Genomic DNA, 16,178 nt, shown 5'->3' with positions numbered 1-16,178 from the left:
AACGACTCAGCCGGGAGCCCTCGGCGTAAGATCCACCTACAGGCCGGCTCCGCGCTGCCAAAGCCAGGGCCGGTCACTTCAGTTGCACACTTCACCTTTCCGATGGGCGTTTCTGTTTAAAACCCCCCACGCTCCGCCATTTCCGACCTTCCCCCGCTCCCTCCCTTGGGGCGGCGGCCGCTACCTCCGCGTGCCCGAACCGCGCGTGCGCGCCGCGCGCGCACATGCGCCGTAAGGCCGGGCGGGCGGCGCGCGCGCGTGCGTGCGGGCGTTCGGCGTCTGTGAGGCGGCGGATTGGGAGGAGGCGGCGGGGCAGCGGGACTAGGAACCGCTCCAGCCGCGGCTGGGAGGGGACGGGGAGACGCCCGGTGGTGCGTGTCGGTCCTATGGGGCCTTGAGGATACAGCCCCGGTGAGAGCGGGTGTTTGTGCTGGGGCGCAGAGCCGGTGGGAGGATGGAGGGTCAGGCGGCTCCGGGCGCTGGCGGCGGCGAGGAGCCCCTGGGTTCTCGCAGGATGAACCCGAAGCGGAGTGTGCGCGCCGCGGAAGAGGAGAGCCGGAACAAGCCCAAGCTGGTGAGCGAGCTGTGGGGCTGGGAGGGGGGCAGAGGACGGCCTGGGGACGAGGAGGAAGGCGGGGGAGGAGGAGGCGGCTCGGATGCGTCTTGTCGCTTCCCGAGTAGAGAATCTGGGGCGGAGGGGCGTGCGGCCTGGGGGGTGCTGGGCTTTCACCAATTAAAGGCTCTTTTTAAAAAAAACCCGTGAGCTTCCGTGGCCGTTTTTGGGTGCTCTTTGGGGAAGGAGGTGGCAGCTGGCGGCGGGCGTGCGGCGGGCCCGGCTGCGGAGCGCTCCGGGGGCGGGCGCTGGCGGGAGCCGGGAATTCCCACGTTCTCCGTGCGGGTGTCGCTCGGGCCGTCCCTGCGGGGAGAGGTGCGGCAGCAGCACCGGCCGGCGAGCAGGACCTGGTGGTGGAACCTCTGTTCTGCTCACGTTCTGAGTGAAAGATCATAGGTTTGCCTTTTCCCCTCCCCCCCGGTCTGTTTTGAAGCATCCAGAATGTTGGTGGTTGTGATGCGAACGCGGTGCTTCCCACGTGCACTTCTGAATTAATGTGAACATAAAAATTTGGATGTTGTCCAGTCTTTTTGGAAAGATTTGACAGGCTTTTGAACACAAATTCTCCTTAAGACTGTAGAGTTTGCTTTTTGGTTTAAAAGATACTTCTCCTTACAGACCCGATAACTTGAAGTACAGGTAGATTTCAAACCTAACAGCACTGGATTGTATCTCACTTTATAAATGCAGTAGCAGCAAAACCAGTTAATATGACAGTGTTTATTTTTAATTTTTTGCTTCTGTTACTTACACTTATTTGTTTTAACATTGAATCAAATCATTTTATCACTTACCCGACTTTTCTTATGGACTAGACTACTACTACTAGTACTATTTAATTATGCAAGAGTTTTCACAGATAGTAGTAAAACCAAGTCACTATGTAAGTGCTCCTACCTTGTGTTCATTTCATAGAGTGTAGTGCAGCAGAGCCTTTGGCTGATCATCATGAGAACTATGGTGTGTGGTGTTGTGTTTGTGGTGTGGGTGGTTTGTTTTTGGTTTTTTTTTTTATGTCCCTGAAAATTAAGTCTGAATGCAGGTGTGGAAGATGTTAATTTGTAACGAATGATGCATTGAAAAGTTACTGAAAGTTACAACTGTTTAAAAGGATGAAGGAAAGGCAGAATACAGAATAACTTGAAGTGTGTTTGTAGTAGAAGTGAGCATGTGTACCTTAGAAAACGTAAACAAATAGGATGTCTTATTTTGTTTTGTGGTGGTGTTGGAAACAAACTCATACTTCCTTGCATAGGATAAATATAAATAAACTTCTTCATATAAACAAGAGGTTTGTTTATATTACTTTTACTATCTCCTAGCTGAAGTAGCTGGGAAGGCTGCTTGAAGATGCCTGCAGGGAAGTGATTTAAAAATCACACAAGAAGATGCTTCTATTGGTAGCTGAGGATAGAAACTTGAATTTTGCTCTAGCAGAAAACGTTTTGTTCTGAAAGAACTGTATAATTTAAAAAAAAAAAAAGTGATATGAGCTCAAAATTGGATTGAACAGAACTATTTCCATTGCGTGTTCTTTTCAGTCATTCTAGACTCACTAGGGTAGACTTCGATTGTTCTATTTAGTGAAAAAGGTACGTTATGTTAATATTTGACTTTGCAATCATATGCTTTTGTTTCTTAAGTGGATGATTACAGTCCAGCAGGAACATGGATCAGACTAGTGGCATCTTGCTTGAATCAGATACCTTCTGAAAGACAGTTCTGCCCTGAGATAAGATGACTTAGCTTCTGATGGCATAATAGAATGAATGGGTTGAATGGGAAAGTAGTGTGTTTTGGTGGGTGTGTTTTGTCCCCCGTCCCCCCCTAGTCTCCTTTCTGGAAATGATGTACACAAAAGATGTATGAAACTGACATGAAGAGGGATTTACCTCTGAGGAGGAAAAGGGATGAGATTCCAGTGTATTTTAAGTTGAGGTGATGCGAGTGGGCAGCCAGATTTATCAATTACTGCTGTGGGTTTGCAAGGGAAGAAAAGGACTGTAATTGGGGAGAATAATGTTACAAATTTTTGCTGGCTTTAATTTTAAATGATTGGTTCTGCAAATAAGATTAAAAATATATTTGGGACTTCTGTAAAGGAAGCCACAATATTTGTGCAAGTGTTAAGTTGTCACTGAGTTAGTATACAAAGTTTCTTAGAGTTTGGTGTGGAAATTTTCTTGGTTCAGCTTCATAACTTATAATTTATCAAGTTTCGGTAGAGTTACAGAGATGAGTCAACCTGCACTCTGTCAGTTTGTAGTGTATAATTCAGGGAATGCTACGGTGTGCTGAGAGGAGCATGTCCCTTCTCCAGAACTTACTTCACACATCAAGTGGAGTGCTGAACAAGGGCTTGGTGGGAGAGGGGTTTATTTTTAGTTCTGGCATAGCAGCTGAAATTAGGCAAGTCATTGGAAAGAAGTCTAGGGGAATGATTTTTATATGATAGACTAAAAATGGCTCTAGATGACAGGGAGCTGGGAAAGCTGAAGTCATTATTTTGTGGGAAGGCAGACTCTAGGAGAAGAAAGAGGAAATTTTTTGTTTCCTCATGCTCTCTATCTGAAAGTAAAAGGTGGCCAATGGGCCTGCTTGATGGCATTTATTCCTGATTGACAGGAAGACTAAAGCTATCAAGAGAGGATCTGTGCTAGAAAATGATGGTTTAAAGTACTTTTCTGTAAGATAATGCATGCATATATACACACACAAATAGTTGAAGATGAGCTATATTAGAACTATTTTGTTTTGCTTTAGGTAATTTTGAGAGTCACTGAAGTTTCATGTAACTTGTTGAACATAACTGCACAATGAGAATTGACTTCCAGTTTTTATATTAGCAGTGTGTAAACTGGAGTATATTTCTAAAATCTGTTTGTCTTATGAGCACCTCGACACGTTGCAATGGCTGAAAGAGCTCTGATATAATTTTTTTTTTTTCCTAATTTTTTTGCCGGCACAAGGACTGGAGGTGGGAATGAACACCTGATGGTTTCGTCATTATTTTACAATGTTTACAATGAAATGGGCAGAAAAAAATTAAATTGTTTTGGCAAACAATCATCTGATCTCCTGCCAGCCCAGAGAATAGGCTGGCATGAGATGGCAATGAGCAGTTACATTCCTAACTGGGTTTGGCAATGTGCTTGTTTTGCTTATTTAAAAGTATGCTTGTTGTACTAGGGGAAACAGACTAAATTAAGGTTGTCAGGGAGATTGCTGGGATTCCTATGTTTGTTAATCCTTAATTTAGGTGTTGTTTGCTCTCCTTAACACTTCAGTATTACATGGGAAGTATATAATTCTGTTGGGTACACAGGAAATTGGTGAGTCCTTGAAAGTGTCAGGTCTGATTTGACATAGCTATCATAGCCTGGCTGAACTCGAAATCTTCTCAAGTTTTTAATCTTTTCAGCTGAGAAAATGAAGCCAGACTTTTTACAGAAATTCATGGGAGAAGAATGGGAGACAGAGGTCATAAAAAGGAGCAGGAGAGATCACTGGAGAGGAGATGTATATAAGGGGGAAAAAGTAATTTGAAGGATACTTAAGCATTGGTTGATCAGAGACACTGGAATCCCAGTACTTGGAGGTTTTCAAGACCTGGAAACCTGGACAAAGCTTTGAACAGGCTGGTTTGAGTTTGGTGTTGCCCCTGCTTTTTGGACAGGAGTTTGGATTAAACTGAGATAGGAATGAGATCCTTTCAAATATCGGCAATTCTGTGAATGGGTACTTGAAAAGAGGTGTTGTTTATATTTATTTGTGGCGCTTCCTGACTATTGGAACACTGACTAACTTGATATGGCCAAGGGTTTGTGGATGTTTTAAAATTAATAATATATCTTGCCAGTTTAGTATTAGCATGAGTAGAAATACTTCTATGTGTGTAGTGGCTAGTGCCATACTAAAAGCATGCTCCAAGTTCTCTTCAGGTTTGTGTGGTAGTTGTTCTGCGATAGATACGACACTTAGCGACACACTAAATTTCTGAAATGGGCTGTCTTCTGGCTATGATGCTGTCTTTAAAAGCAGATTAAGGGAAAGGTCTTGTATAACATGAAAAACACATTATTGGGGGTAAGAGGGAGTTTATTTAGTTGGAGACCAAGGGGATTTGGTGATTCATCCAACAAGGAACAACTCATACTTTGTTTTAAAAGCAGAAATTGTTTATGCTTAGTAGTGTAGTCTTTTAAATCCCATGAGCTTTGAGATGAATCAAAAGCTGTGAACTCAACATTCTGACTAATATGCCATAAACTGGCATCAAGCAGTGGATAAAAGCTTTTATCAATTAGCTTTAAAACAGAAGTAAACTGAGTGTGCTTGGGAGGTTCACAGCTATGTTGCTCCACCCAGATCAGTGCAGGAGTTTGAGTGCTTTAAATTTATGTTTATTAGTCACTCTCAGACAGGTTATGTGCTACAGGACCTACATCACACCATCACCTTTCACTCCTAAGGTTGTTTGATGTAATTCTCCTGGGGAGACATAGTGTGCTTTTTACGTCTGACTTGTTTAGGTGTTTGTATACTGCATATATGAATTATGAGTCAGGTTGAGAAGAGATTTTTGGCATCTGAGTAAAATATATTGTGTTTGAGATCATTGTGTCTCTTGAGTAAAGTCAGTGGGTGCTTGCAAAGAATTCTTAACTTCAAGTAGATGTCTGAGGAAAAAGTTGAACTGAAATGTTTGTGTTTTAGGAGACTCTCGATCTTACTAGATCAAAGTCAAGATATTGCAGCAAGTGAAGTTAGGGTGCAACAGTTAACAAAGAGTAAAATTAATGTCTTGGGAAGATCTGGTTCTGTTGCTGAAAAGTATACTGATTAGGCACTGCTTCTAATATGGTAGAGCAGGGCATGCTTGGTGCTGTGTTAAGGTAAATGCTTTAGCTTTTAATGTGAATTAATATTGGCACTGTTTAAATGAGGTGATAGATACAGTGATAAGCCTATCTGCTTGTGGTAATTAAGCTTCCTGAACTACTACTTGTAAGACAAAACTGTAGAGCTGTTCTGTGGAGCACAGGAAGCTTTGCAAACAAAGCAGATTCCACCCAGGCTATGTGAAAGACAATTACAGTGAGAACTGCCAGTGTTCCTATCAAATAGAATTGATGTTTTCTGATATTTTTAAGCACTGTGGTAGTGAATATCCAAGTTATTGAGGATGAACTTTGTTTTTTGTATTATAAATAGCTGACCGGCGAGTGGGTTACCAGATGACTTAATCTGTTCTGCATCAGTTGCAGTTCTTTAGGTGTAAGCACTAATGCCTAAAAACTTTCCTTTAATTCTTTTCACCCCTGTCTAAATTTGGAGGTAAAGTAGAACAAGAGATGGCTGTTGCTGCTGAAGCAACTGACAATTTCAGTTGGTTATTCATCAGTTTACTTGTTCAACCTTAAAACCACAAGAAGTTAGGAAATCAAAAATAAATGTTTTTACACCGTTCCTTACAACTTTGTCTATCATGGTCATTCTTTACATTCAGTATATTTTTTAATAATTTAGTAAATTTATTTTGGAGGAAATAAGTTTTCATTTTAGAGGGTTATGGTAGTAGAGCAGATAATTTTGAGAGAGGATTAACAGTTGAAAGTGTTTAGTGTTTGTATAGCAGTTCATAAAGTTGCAGGTAGACACAGCTAACTTGTCTTAAACTTGCATGTTATTTTTGTATCAAACTGATCTTTAAGATCTTGTGAATCAAGTAGCTTTTTCCTACATTATTGGTGGAGTGAGCACCTCTAGGTTTCCCACTTTCAAGCGTAACTTCCTGATAGGTAGATAAGTGGAATCTTACTTGACAAAAGTGGTAATAACATAGTCTGCAAAGCAAATACATTTTACTTGTTAACTATTAATTTATTGTATGGGAGAAAAGGGTGACAATGAAAGAATCAGCTTTTTTGAGGCAGCAGTGTGGGCTTAAGCAGTCTTCATGCCAACCTGAGTGCTCTACTGGCTTAAGTTTTTGTGTGGCATTGGGACAAACAAGACCATGAAACTGAACCAGGCAAACCCCTTCCTTTTTATTATGTGTTCTTTTTTGATTATTTGCTAGAACTAGTAAGGCTGGTGTTATGGCACAGTAGAATTCATCCTTTTCTATTGGTGTGTCTAATGTTCGTGTACTAGTAATTATGATTGTGTCTGATTTTCAGCCATCTTCTCATGATAGGTGTTTAATTGGGCATGGTGTGAAAGCAGCACATTGTATCTGCATGGGCAGATCTGAAAAGAATCTGCTATTGCACTTAAATGATATTGTAACCTACATTGTGATATAAACCATAAACTCATCTGATTTATAGAAATTGAGAAATACCTTGGAAGTTCAATTCTGGAAGAAGCCAACACATGGGAAATGGGTAGTTTGATACAGCCGCTGAAGGTATTCGGTCCACCTAGGTGTGGTAATATTTGGTCTTAAGGTGTAGTGCATACTGTAATATCACCACACCTTCTCTGTTATAAAGCAAAAATGTTATTAAGAGTTTCTAATAGATTTGTGCTCTTCCTGTGTAAACAAGAAACTGTGGGTTTGTATTAATTTCAGACTGTTTTGGGGAGAGTGGGAGAAGAAGTTCGAGTTAGATGCTTGTGACAGGTGGCTTTCTTATAAGGTTTTCTTCTTGGTCCTTCTAGTGATCAGAGTAAATCATTGGAGACAAGATGGTATTGGAGAAAGTACCAGGTGTGCTGAATGTGTGATGAATGTTTCCTGCTTGCAAGTGTTCTTTGTGTAGTATTATCAGATATGGAGGACATAAAATATGGAAAAATGTTTTTATTGCAAAAAAATGTTTTCCATTTGTGCTTCATAACAGTTCTGTGTATTTATACTTGTTTTGAAAGCATAGAATGTAAATGTAAAAGTCACCAACAGAATAAAAAAATGTAATTGGAAAAATCCTGCCTTTTATTCCTCAGTGATTTTTGTCTATGTGTGTATATAAATATATATTTTTTTAAAGAAACATACTCTTACTGCTCTCCTAATTGTAGTGGAAATATTAAGTTATGTCTTTATAACAAAACCAAATTAACATATTTAGTTTACATGTTCACGAGAAGTAAAAGAGAACTTGCTTGAGGAACGTGAAACTTTCAGAGGAGTGCTGCATAGTAGTTTAGAACAAATTTCTAAATAAAAGAAGTTAAGTTTGAGGCATTCAGGGAATAGCACTGTAGCATCCCAACACTTGGAGCTACAAGCTGTAGCTGTACAGCCAGTAAAGCAGCAATTGTATTTTAGATTATGCAGGCCAAGGAAACTGCAGTAAAGGTACTAGTGGATAAAGGTTGGCTTCAAGGTACACAGGCCCATTCTCTCCTGTTTCTTTGTTCAGGGTTTAGCTAGTGAAATGTCAATGACTTAGTCCTTTATGAGATGACATCAACAGAGCTGCACCATAATGCATATCTAGGTGTGAAGATGATAGGAAATAACAACAGACCTTAAATGTTCTTGACTATAGCTTTTTGTAAACAGTTAGTGTTTACAAGTGGCTCTGTATAAATTCATGTTGGTCTCAATACTAAGCCAACATGAGATTCATTAGATTCTAGGCTCTTAACAACAGGTTCAAGTAGTTAGTTCTTGTATAGTGTTTCCTGTTTTCCTGTTACGTTTTTGGTTCTTCATGGTCTCCTGCTGTGATTTATTTTTATACTTATAAAATTGGAGTAACTTCTAAAATACTGTGGCTTCCTAATGGATCTGTGCTGTATGTTTGCATTTGTAATTGTGTAAGTGCATAAATAGATGAGAACTTGACAGTTATTAATAGCTGAGGTGGTTACATGCAGTGTTCCAGTTGCATTAGAAGAGGTAAGTATTTGCATAAAGAAGGAAAAAGGCAACAGCGTATCAGGCTAAGCATATATGCTGATGCCATATACATTTTAATTTTTGTGGCAGCCACATTTAGAGGGTACATTAAAAACAAAAGGTTTAAATACACGTCTGAAATGCAAAGGGTAAACCCACGTTGGCTTACTAAGTTCAAAAGTTAGCAGATGAACTCAAAACTGAGATACTTCAGTCTGAGTCCCTTCCTCTTTGTAAGGCATATGGCAGGATTTCTGTCTAATTTTGTATATACTAAAGTAAAATTTGAATACAATAAGAGCTGGTTTTGTGGTAGTTTTAAGTCTTTCTTTATAAAAGCTTTAGCCACAGACTGGGTGAACTAATAAATGTGATAGAGTAGTAGAAGTTATTTATAACCAGATTTGAGACAGAATTTGTAACCAAAGCTTCAACAGTGAAGTAACCAATTTTAATCCTAACTTTTGTGTCAATACAGTACTTTATTTCTGGTACTGCTGCCAGTCTTAGTTCCCATAAAACCAGATTCTTTTTTCTTTTTTTTTTTTGCTTTGTTTTGTTAAATAATGGGGCAGCAAGAACTGTTGCTCTCAGGCAACCCACTTTACTACAACTGCTTCAGTTCTTCCTTTCTACTCTGTGTCAAGTGGATCTCTCTCTGCTTTACTCTTATCAACAGAAAAAAGCGAGATGAGGAAACTCTTTTTGATTTAGCACACAGTTTCTTGACTGAGCTGGAAATGTACCAGGCAACGTCTGCTGCAGCCTCTCTAACCTTTACAGCCCTCCATTCTCTACTGTTCTACTGTCTTCCAGCAGTGCAATTTCATTTTCATTCTGCAGTTTATTTACAGCTTGGTGGAGGCATTCCCAAACTAGAAACATAAAGGGTACAGCAGTAGGCTTTGATAAAATTTCCATCTGTAAACCAGATATACGATTTTAATTTTCATATTTTACAAGTAGGCATTCACATGTGAACTTCAGGCAAAGCTTGGGTGGCTAAGATAGGCTTCCTAAATCCATTAAGCTCACTTTACAGTATTCTATGATTCAAACTAATTCCTGAGTGATTTATAAGATAAACAGTAATCCCATCAGTTAACATTTTATATTTAAAAACAATTGTTTCATGCATTTTTGGGAAAACATTTATAAAATTAATGTGGGTGTTCATGGGTAACTTAAGCACACACCACACTTGAATATTATGATAAACCATCTTTTTTTGCTTACTTTCTCCTTTAGGAGAAGATAAGAGATTCTCTGTAACCCATTACAAGCATTTGTAATCTTTGTCAATTCCTGTTACTTCTTAACAGGGAACCTCACTTGTACTGAAGTCAGGTGATACTATTGGCTTCCCCATTATTATGTACAGCATAATTCCTCTCTATTCACATGCTGCTTCATTTCCTACTTCCATGAAGGACAAATAATCTTCTCACAAAGCTATTATAAACAGGAAAGAGTAGGAAACAGAACAGAAAGCCCTTGTGTGTATCGCAACAGTTATAAATTCAGTTTAACCTGATATGCTTTGACTATTGATTTACATTGTGGTCCATGCCCACTGAAATTACTCGACTTAGAATTTCTGTTCTTCAAAGTTCCTTGCTAGGTCAGCAGCTTTGCTAATTTTTCACATTTTTGTATCACATCGCTTTTTATTAGGGCAGTAAAAAAGCAACTTTACTATGAACTTTTTTTTTAAAATATAGGGTTCAAATATTGCTCTGATCAAATACTTGCTCTTTGCTGGTAAGTCTGTGTCTTGGAAGACAGACAACATTATTCTAAGAAGTTGTTGACATGATCCATGTGACCATATGTTCCAAGACTGCTGGGTACAGACGAAATGAATAATGTTAACAAGTAATTCATGCTTCTTTGGCTCACTGCATCCCTTCCACTGCCAGTTCCTTTGTGGGCTGTGTTTTGGTTGGTTGGATTTCGTGGGGGTTTTCTTACTATTTAAAAAACAACCCAAACAAAGCAAATACACGTCCTCACTTCCTCAAAGTCTATGAAAAGTAAAATACGCCATTTTCAGGAAGCTGCCTGGTATCCAATGAGGCTCTTCGCTTTCTGTCAACTTTTGCGACTTGCTGTGGGTCTTCTGCTTAGTTCTTAAGTGTATCAATTCTCTCCCAACAGATCCATTCTACCAGTTTTATCCTCTCCTCAAATGGTATCAGAGAAAAAAATCAGTTGGACTGTGATGCTTATTTTCAGTGTTTACTTGTACAAGAGCAAGAATTGTTCAATGAAACCAACAGCATATTCAGTTAAGAATCCTCCCTGAACTATCTTTGCATATGACAGGAAGTACATGGAAATTGAGCCTGTCACTTGTGCAGGGATATTAGGCTGCACTGGCATGTACTGTGAAACAGGAAGCAAGTAAGAAGGAATGGAAAAAAAAAATTGTGTAAAAGTACTGAAGAGCTTTCTCAAAGCAGTTTCTGCTTTGTTTTTCAGAATGATTTCAAAAGAACTCTCTCACCGTTGAGTTAACTGGTCATTGCTCATCCTGAAAGAAAAACCTAGGTTTCAGCAAAAGATTAATCCCAGAATCAAAGCATGTAATTGTAGTTAAAAGGCCTACACATCTATAAAAGGGTAAAAACAAACTAAGACTGCACTTCAGTAAGAGTGAAGATGAACCTTGTCACAATAAAAAGGTGTCTGTCTTTAGGAAGTGAGATATAAAGGGAGACGATTCTCACTACTCTTAATTGACCAAACTCTGTAGCTTTTCAATAGCTTTCACTCTGAGCAGCTCCACAACGTATCTGAATGAAAAAGATCAGCCACTTGCACTCATGAGAGCCAGCAACAAGGAAGGAAGATGAACAGCAATTTGATGCACATCAAGTATTGCTATCTATCAAAACTGGCTTTGTTCTCCTGCTGCATTGAAAGCTAAGAGCTCAAATCCACTGCTTATATCAAAGTGTAAAATTGAGATATAGTCTGCACTTTGTATGTCAAGAATTGTTTTGACATAGTTTTTTCCAGTTTAAATGTTCCAGAATGTTTCAAAAGCACTCCACAATAATATACCAGAAATGCAATAGCCCTGTTCCCTAAGAACTCAAAGCTCAGAAGTCAAACAATTGCATTTTTGAAAAACAAGCAGCAGAGGCTGAATGTGGTACTGACAGGCAAACTTGGCAGAAAAGCAACAGGCATCTAACCAGTACTATAAGCATCTAAACCACCCATTTACTGTGCTAGGAGCTGTTCTGTGTTCATTTTTAATGAAGTCCCAGAAGTTGATCCAATAACTTTTCAAGTGACTAGTTCAGCAAGTGATCTCTCTCTGTCTTCCTAGGAAAAAACACTTTGTAATTTTCTTCCAAACTAACCAATTTGTTTGGTGTAGTTGCAGTAAACAGGATATGTTTGTACTGATAAACAGTCCTGCCCATTGCCAGCACAACAGCAACCACTTGAACAGACAGCTGCTTGTCTAATAAAGTATATCTGGCACTCGTTACAGGCACCAACTATATGTACAGAAACCTATATGGGCATATCAAAGGATTTTTGAAATTATGCCAATGCACTTGTAATCTACTGACATTTTACTAAAGGAAGCTTCGGAGGTGCAGCTTTTGAAATAAGCTTTCTTATCAAGCAAAGCAGGAAATGTAATTGGCACTCAGCTATCTGAATACTATTTTTTTTAAGCACAATGTTCTTCAAGAAAGACCAGTAGTGTATCCATTACCAAGATTATAGATTTGAAAGTGAAGTTATTTAAACCCCAAATAAATGCAATGCTAGTCTTCATATGACCCCCCCAATAAAATGTATATAGCAACACTGTATATGCTTAGCCCGATTATCCAAGTACATGAAGAATTAGAATTCTTACTTCTTTTCCCCATTTATACTGCTGACAATTGGTGCAGTCCCATATGCTGTATTCATATTATCAAATATGACTTTTTTATTTTCTTTATGCAAATATTTAACTGTTCTAGTGCAACTGAGACACTGCCTGTAACATGTGAGGTCTCCCTGGAAATACTTGTAGTTCCTATGCAGAAACTTTGCATCAATTTCTGTTGCTACACTAGTTTTATAGCGATTTGCCAGACTGCTCAGAATCCTTAAAGTGGAAGATTCTTAATTACACATTTCTTGCTGTAAGGACATGTAGCCATGGAGTTTTATACCTATTTATTTGTGTGAGTTGTGGTTTTTGGTTGTTGGCTGTGGTGGTGTTTGTTGTTTTTTTAAGATGTGTTCTATAAAACCTTCTGTTGGTTAATGATTATGTAATACCATAAGCATTTCTAAATTAAATATGAAAACCAGTGGGTGGAATTTCTGGATAAAAATGTAGGCTTCAAACTAAAATAAAAAGGTTTAGATCTTTGTTGTAAGGTCAGGGTTTGCCGTGTCTCTTAACATCTGCAAAGATCTTGATTAGTTAAATATATCTTAGGACGTTAGAGCTGTATATTGAGGCTAGTAAGCTAGCGTGCACTTAATAAAAGCAGTGTTGCAATACTTGTTTGTTGTGAAATTTGTGAATGGAATGATGACTTGGCTCTTTCAAAAGTCTAGTTTGTAAAAGTTGTAGCTAGCAAACTGTTGCTTGATAGTTTTAGGTAAGGAATTTAAAAGCTGTAGAGCATCCTGAAGAGAGAGAGTTTGTTCATCTATACTAAAAAGCAGAAAGCCAGTGTGGAGGTGCCCCTTTCCCTCAGCCCTCGGGGATTTGACAGGGGGCGTTTGTGAGGGCGAGTGTCCGACAGGATTAGGGCGCTTCTGGTCTCTTCCCCTCCCTCCTGTTTGGGAGCAGTGCTGAGGCATTCGGTCTCCTTAGCACTGTGATTAAAGAATTGGTGCCCTCTGCTGTTAAAAATTACCAGCTTGGGTGACCCTCCTGCTTTATTTAGCAAGAGGAGTTGTCTGACTTCTTGTCCTAGTCTTGCTCATTTTTGGATGGTCAGTCTGCTGGGGCAACAAGTCAAGTGATTGGGGAAAAAGAGGCAGTTTTCTGGGTTCTAACAGCGCTGACTCTGGGCTGTCAACATGAACAACTTTCCAGCTTCCCTGTGGCAATCTGGTGTAAGGTGTCCACATGATCCTGGGTCTCACATTGTAGTGCTGCAGGGCACGTTTACCTTCATGGTCAGGTTATAGATTAAGCCTTAGTTTAACAATTTAAATAATGCACATTTAAGGAATTCGTGAAGTGAATAGCTGCAAAGCAAACAAGAATTTTCCATGTGGTGTCACATAGACTAAACAAAAACGTGCAACAATAGTAGCAAAACTATTAGTGCTGCTAACTTTGAGTATCTTTGATATACCACATGGATTACAACAGTCATTTCAAGTTCTTTTTGGAAGCATGATGAATGCTTCTTGAAGTGCAAAAGAATTACTGTAAAGGATACATTTTATGAATTGTATTTTCACTAATTTTATTAGTAATGTCAGGTATACTTGGTGGATGAGATCTTGGAAGTCATAAATGAGTGTGTAGTTCTAGTTTCTGCACATCAGCTAATGTGACCCTGTTATCTTTTCACAGTTTCCTAGGCACCTTTTTACATTTAATTACAAAATTGAGTATGTTAACAGATGGTTAAATTGTTTAATAGAAATGTTAGTCATTCTCTGTACTGAAGAACAGAGGTTGTAGGAATGGATTCTATTTTGTAGCTGTAAGACGTAGAATTAAATTGCACACAACTTTTCGTACCTCAGCTATTAATCAGTTTTGGTTTTTGTCCCTTTAAACTCCCTTGGTTCAGGTACTCATATGGGAAGTTATTCCCTCCCTGGTGGTATTCAAATCTATTTGTAGCCAGTTGAAAACCACTTCACCTTGAGCCAAGTTTTGCAAAGTCTTTTGTGGGTATTATAGTCCAGGTAAATTTTGGAAAACAATCCTATTACCTTAGTTTAAAAACAAGAAAGTTAAGAGAAGGTCAAGTTTCTGTTTGTTACTCTTGGAAAAGTAGGATTACTAGTAGTGATTGGAGCTATTATCTGAAGTTGTAGCCTGTGTGCAGAAGCGGTATTGTAGCACCCTGTGATTTGCCTGAGCAGTGTGCTGTGGAGTGAAAATTGCTGTTAAGTTTAGAAGTTACCCAGCTGATCGTTGTTTCATGATACATGTGGTAAACTCTGAATTGCTTTTCATTTTATTTTTGTAGTGGAAGTTGGAGTCTTGGGTGTAACAATTAAGAACATGGCAAAGTAATACTTAAATATAATGGAAAGATAATTAACCCATGCAAATGCACCTTAATTTACAACTCATGGCCAGATCAAATGATCTGGAAGATTTTATTAACACTTGAGTTAGAAAAAGATTCAAAAGAAGTAGACTTGCTGAGAGTTTTGCATTAAAAGTTAATGTAATCATCTCAAGTTGTTTAATTCTTTGAATGTTGATGTTGTTACTGCAGAACCCTGAACTGAGCTTGGATGAGGAAACAGTGTTTTTTCTGTTGTTGTGGTGGTTGTTTTTTTAATAGCAATAAACATAGTGAACTATGGTAAAAATCTGTCTACTGTTTTTATGTGCAAGGTTTCAGTTACTCTGAGTATTAACATGGCTGAGACTGTTTTAAGATGAAAATGTGATGAAGTTGCATTAGTAAATGCTGTATTTTTTTTTTTTTTGGTGTGCCTTAGTGTCATGATCTATCAGTACTTAAGTGAGTAGTGGGACACTTACGGTAAGCTAAAACTGGGAGGACTAAATAGAAAGCGATCCTTTCAGCTATTGATGAACTGGAAAGACTATGTTTGAAAGGGAGAAGCTCTGTCACTTAAGTCTTTTAAGTGAAGAACTAAGTAAATCAGTAGGAAATAGTTCTTTGATATAGAGATTGAGGATGTTCCATGGTTTGTGGTGATATTAAAAACGGAGAGATGATATGCTGCTGTCTTACATTGTGTGTTTATATATATAAATATTTATTTGATATCCCTTATCTGCAAATGTTTTATCATGGAGATTTTTGCAAAACCTTTGCTTTTGGGCTGTTTCTATAATTGGGGAGTTAGTGTCTTTATCAAGCTAGGAAAGAGTTGATTTCATTTTGTGGTGCTCTGGCTGTCTTACAGATGGCTGAAAGAATAAGATATCGCAGTTTTTGTAGACAGACCTCTAGCATTAAACTTCCTTCTGGGGAGGTAAACTGCTTGTGGTTGATGTTCTTAAATCAGACTGGAAGCATGATGTCTTTGTTAGTATAAGAGATGGTCAAACAGCGTGGTGATGAGAATCTGCAGGTACATAACTACCTTGCCTCTGCCTTCAGCTACTTGTTCTACCTGTTAAATGTGTTGCTTATCTCAAGTAGTTACTGGCAGCAGTGGAGTTTATACACTATAAGCAGATCTGGGAAGTGAGCTTGAGATGCCTGGAAAAATGCTGTGTGGTATCTTGCTTTAGTATTCTGTGTTTTGCCCAGAGGAGTTTGAGTGACACATGCAATATAAATGTAGAGGTGGAGTAGATTATCCTGTTCCAGGTTCTGGAAAAGATTGACAGTACTTAAATAAAAAGGGTAAAATAAATATTTCTAATACAAATATCTGCTAAAACAGATGCAGAGTTTTAGAACTTCTTGCTTACATTGCTGTCTCTGGGTTGAAGTCATAGTTAGGCTTTACTTCATTTGAACTCCTTGCTCAGTAACCTCCATTAAAAATAAAAGGTCTTTTTTTGAT

At 38.8% G+C, this 16,178-nt stretch overlaps 1 protein-coding gene across 4 annotated transcripts in view; it reads left to right on the top strand.

Annotated features, from left to right (window-relative positions):
• Positions 1-231: 231 nt before the first annotated feature.
• Positions 232-16,178, top strand: part of DIAPH2 (diaphanous related formin 2) — a 211,122-nt gene continuing 195,175 nt past the window's right edge. For 3 of the 4 annotated variants that reach the window (XM_065643073.1, XM_065643071.1, XM_065643072.1), the window contains exon 1: positions 232-574. In XM_065643073.1, the coding sequence (XP_065499145.1) occupies positions 455-574 (120 nt within the window). In that variant the 5' untranslated portion in view covers positions 232-454. The remainder of the gene's footprint in view (positions 575-16,178) is intronic. The other variant, XM_065643074.1, reaches the window with a different exon arrangement.

The sequence above is a fragment of the Caloenas nicobarica genome, chromosome 12 (assembly GCF_036013445.1).
Source record: "Caloenas nicobarica isolate bCalNic1 chromosome 12, bCalNic1.hap1, whole genome shotgun sequence".
Lineage (NCBI taxonomy): Eukaryota > Metazoa > Chordata > Aves > Columbiformes > Columbidae > Caloenas > Caloenas nicobarica.
Note: the sequence above shows the minus strand (reverse complement) of the source record. Positions and strands in the feature narration are given on the sequence as shown.